Source organism: Octopus bimaculoides, chromosome 30 (assembly GCF_001194135.2).
Source record: "Octopus bimaculoides isolate UCB-OBI-ISO-001 chromosome 30, ASM119413v2, whole genome shotgun sequence".
NCBI classification, from domain to species: Eukaryota; Metazoa; Mollusca; class Cephalopoda; order Octopoda; family Octopodidae; genus Octopus; species Octopus bimaculoides.
Window position 1 is genome coordinate 4,524,773 of NC_069010.1, and position 5,117 is coordinate 4,529,889.

The 5,117-nt window shown below is 39.4% G+C and overlaps 1 protein-coding gene across 1 annotated transcript in view; it reads left to right on the forward strand.

The window, feature by feature from the left end:
• Positions 1 to 4,992, forward strand: part of LOC106877807 (zinc finger protein 271) — a 22,341-nt gene extending 17,349 nt beyond the window's left edge. The window contains exon 2 of the mRNA XM_052978195.1: positions 1,793 to 4,992. Coding sequence (XP_052834155.1) covers positions 2,248 to 3,600 — 1,353 coding nt within the window. The 5' untranslated portion in view covers positions 1,793 to 2,247 and the 3' untranslated portion in view covers positions 3,601 to 4,992. The remainder of the gene's footprint in view (positions 1 to 1,792) is intronic.
• The last annotated feature ends 125 nt before the right edge of the window (positions 4,993 to 5,117 follow it).

Genomic DNA, 5,117 nt, shown 5'->3' on the forward strand with positions numbered 1-5,117 from the left:
ACACAGACACACAGATATATACATATATACGACGGGCTTCTTTCAGTTTCCGTCTACCAAATCCACTCACAAGGCTTTGGTCGGCCCGAGTCTATAGTAGAAGACACTTGCCCAAGGTGTCACGCAGTGGGACTGAACCCGGAACCATGTGGTTGGTAAGCAAGCTACTTACCACACAGCCACTCGTTTCAGTTATTAGATTGTGGCTATGCTGGGGCACCATCTTGGAGAAGTTTTAAGTCGAATAAATTGACCCTTGTACCTTTTTTTTTTTTTAAACCTGGTACTTATTCTATCGCTCTCTTTGCTGAACTGCTAAGCTTCAGGGACGTAAACACACCAACACCAGTTGACAAGGGGTAGTAAGACAGCCACATAACACATACACAAATATACATAGTATTGTAGCCATGTGTTGAGAGAAATTCTTTGAGGTTTGAATAAGTATAACAAAAGCAAAGTTTGAAGGAAATATTAGCCATTTTCCATACATTCTAGGGATAAACAAATAAGAAACAATTGCCACCCAAGGCCAAAAATCGTGTTATACAGTGTTATTTGCCTGTGTTGTTTCAGTTCCATAAAACTGCAAGGCTATGTGTGTGTCTTTAGGAACAAGCATGGCTGTGTGCTTAACCCTGTAGCATCCAGGTTTTTCTATCAAATATAATACTTATTTATTCACTTTGTTTTGAATGAATTATACATTATCTTGTAGCTTTGAGATTTTGATGATGTGAGCATTTATTTTTTTTAGCATGACATAGTAGGGTGGGTAGGTGTGAGAGACCAGATCTGGCCAGTTTGAACATAAGACAAGTCGAATAATTTGGCCGGATATGGCCAGTTTGAATGCTGAGAGGCGTGTTTTACAACCTTATGGTTTTGGGTTCAGTCCCATGTTGGATGTCTTCTACCACACATCCCTGGGTTGACCAGTGACCTGTGTATGAATCATATTTGTTATACTCACCCACCGCATACACACAGGTACACACACACACATATACACACACAACTGCTTGACAACCTGGTGTTGGTTTGTTTACACTCCCATATCTTAGCAGTTTGGCGAAAGTGACTGATTGAATTACAACCCAGACTTTAAAACATCATCATCATCATCGTCGTTTTAACGTCCGTTTTCCATGCTAGCATGGGTTGGGCGATTTGACTGAGGACTGGTGAAACCGGATGGCTGCACCAGGCTCCAATCTGATTTGGCAGAGTTTCTACAGCTGGATGCCCTTCCTAACGCCAACCACTCAGAGAGTGTACTGGGTGCTTTTACGTGTCACCCGCACGAAAGCCAGTCAGGCGGTACTGGCAACGGCCACGCTCGAAATGGTGTATTTTATGTGCCACCCGCACAAGAGCCAGTCCAGGGGCACCGGCAACGATCTCGCTCGAAAATCCCACGAAGGCCAGCCAGGCGAAAACAAAAAAAAAAGAAAAAAAAAAATCAAAAAACCCTAAGTACTGGTGATGGATTTGTTTGATAAAAACCCTTCAATGTGGTGCTCCAGCATGGCCACACTGAACATTATTTCTATTTATTCAGCTACACATATTCTAACACACCACCCTTGCTACTCCTTTACACAAAATGAAGAGGTTAGTGTAGTCTGTAAATATGGATACTTCATTTAAAGTTATATTAAGTAATATTGCTTTCAACTTTTGACACAAGGCCAGCAACTTCCGGGGGTGGGAGCTAGTTGATTAGACTGACACCCCACTCCATCTGTTTTAAGTATCCTCTCTAGTTTACACTGTTTCTCTGTTATTTCAGAATACCAGATGGCATGGCATTAAAGGATTGATATTTTTACCCTAACCATTTACCAAGCTTAAAGGAAAAATTTACTCAGAACAGACTTCACCTTGTTTATATAAGTTTTTGGTAGAATTACTGTGAAATATTTCGTCTGGTTGAGTCTATTTGCAAACCTCCTCTATTTCTTTTCTATATTTTAGAGAGGAGGAATTCTGTACCTTATTTATATTAATTTACATTGGATGGATATGTGTCAGCAAACAAGATGAGGAGGACACATATCCGTCCAATGTAAATAATTTCTCTACTTCACCGTCTGGAATATGTTGGATGTTTTACAAAGGAATTTGTTGCATCTTCTAAGATCACGGCTGATAGAAATATAATGAAGTAAATATTTGTTTGAAATATAAATTTAAAATTAAAAAGAAAGATAACCATCTGTATATTGTGGTGAGAGAAGGAAAACTATGGAAAGTGAATTGTGTGATGGTAATGTTGAATGTGGATCAGAATTTAAAAGGACTGGTTTTAGTGATGAAATGCCTGTTGCCATATGTAATGCATCTTACCAATGTGATATCTGTAAAAAGTCATATTCTCAGAAAGATATCCTTGCTACTCACAGATGTATTCACACAGGAGAGAAGCCATATCATTGTGATATCTGTGGTAAATCTTTCTCTCAGAAAATTAACTTAGCTACGCACAAGCGTATTCATTCTGGAGAGAAACCTTATGACTGTCACATCTGTGGTCAATCATTCTCTCAAAAACGTGCACTTACGACACACAAACACACTCATACAGGAGTAAAACTATATCACTGTGATATATGTGGAAAATCATTCACTCGAAATAACTCCTTAACTGTACACAAACTCATTCATACAGGGGAAAAACCACATTATTGCGATATCTGTGGAAAATCATTCTCTGAAACTGGCCCCTTGACTAAACACAAACGCACTCATACAGGAGAGAAGCCATATCACTGTGATATCTGTAGTAAATCATTTTCTGTTAATAGTCACTTAAATAGACATAAACGCATCCATACAGGAGAGAAGCCATATAGTTGTGATATCTGTGGTAAATCATTCTCCGAAACCGATCCCTTAACTAAGCATATGCGTACTCATTCAGGCGAAAAACCACATCACTGTGATATCTGTGGTAAATCTTTCTCCCGAAGCGATTCCTTAACCACTCATAAATACAGCCATACTGGAGAGAAACCATATCAGTGTGATATCTGTGGCAAATCATTCACTGAAACTTCTCGCTTAACTAAACATGTGCGCACTCATACAGGAGAGAAGCCATATCATTGCGACATCTGTGATGAGTCGTTCTCGAGGAATGATTCTTTAACAGCACACAAACACATCCATACAGGAGAGAAGCCATATCATTGTAATATTTGTGCTAAATCATTCTCTCGAAGCAATTCCTTGATTAAACACAAGCACACTCACACAGGAGAGAAACAATATCAGTGCGACATCTGTGGTAAATTATTCTCTGTAAGCGGCAACTTAACTACACACAAACGTATTCATACTGGAGAGAAACCATATCACTGTGACATCTGTGGTAAATCGTTCTCCGACGGAGGTACCTTACCCAGACACAAACGTATTCATACAGGGGAGAAACCATATCACTGTGATGTCTGTGGAAAATCATTCTCTGATGGAGGTACGTTATCTAGACACAAACGTATTCATACAGGAGAGAAGCCATATCAGTGTGATATCTGTGGTAAATCATTCTCTCAAAAAGCACAATTAGCTACACATGTATCAAATCATACAGAATAGTGACAATATCAATATCAGAAGTCATTGGATGAAACGCTTTATGTAACAATAAATATATTCACATAGAGAAAAAAAAAGCATCTAGTTCACATTGTGAAGTGGTTGGCATTTGGAAGGGCATCCAGCTGTAAAAATCTTGCTAAAACTAACCTCACCTGTGCTAGTGCTATGTAAAAAGCACTGAGTCCATTCTGCCTAGTTTTTGGTGTTACGAAGAGCATCCAGCCATAAAAACACCGCCAAAACACACCGTAGCCTGGGGTAGTCCTCTACCTGGCTGGCTCCTGTCAACCGTCCTACCCATGCCCACATGGAAGATGGATGTTGACCAATGATGATGATAAGAAATGAGATACAGTGCTTGAGTGATACCAGAGTCCGGTTTTATCTATAAATTTGTGTAACATGATTCTTGTCTCTGAGTAGCAATTGTTATTTCGTATTTACTTATTCCTAGAAAGTATGAAAAATGGCTAATATTTCAAGTTTCCATATTCAATATTGTATATTAACTAAACATGTGCGCACTCATACAGGAGAGAAGCCATATCATTGCGACATCTGTGATGAGTCGTTCTCGAGGAATGATTCTTTAACAGCACACAAACACATCCATACAGGAGAGAAGCCATATCAGTGGAATATTTGTGCTAAACCATTCTCTCGAAGCAATTCCTTGATTAAACACAAACACACTCACACAGGAGAGAAACAATATCAGTGTGACATCTGTGGTAAATTATTGATACGGACCGCGAAAAAACTAAATAATGTTATGTCCCTATTCTCCGAGCTGGGTTTGAAACCGTATTCTGGTTGTTGAGGATAATGGTATTTCCTTTGTCTTGTCAACAAGCACGGCTATTCATAGCGTAGGAGTGTGTTTGCTGACCCTTTTCGGTCACCGTAAGTTTAGAAAAACAAGTTAGGAACTGTATTAAACTGACCCAGCTTTGGAGGGGGAATGTAGCACTGTGAGCTACGGTATTTATCATAAATACGAGAGCAGAGATTTGGGAATCGTAGTTGGCGTACAGCAGTTGGCGTAAGCGGTCAGCCAGTGAAGATGGTATACAGCAGTTGATGTAAAGGCCAGCAACCAGTAGAGGAGCCATATGGAATCGCAGCCGATGTGACAGCCAGCAGTGAGTGAAGAGAAGCAAGATGAACAGAGAGGCTATGGTCAGAAGGTACCAGTCAGCAGAAATGGATAGAGTCTGAGAGAGAGAGAGGGACAGAGAGATGGAACTGTTGTGGCAGGCAAAAAGATTGTAGTAGACTACGTTGGGTCACTTCTTGTGGATTGTAGTGGGAGATTTGAATTGGTTACGGTAAATGTTTGTTTAAATATTCTTTAAAGAAAAATGTACTTTGTTGTTACATGTTTTAAAAGACAAAGAGATTTTGTTAACTGTGATGTTAACTGGCAGAAAAGAAAAAAGAACTTTGTTGTTACATGTTGTTCAAAGAAAAGAAAAAACAAAGAAGTAAAAGAACTTTTTAATTGACTCTCGATG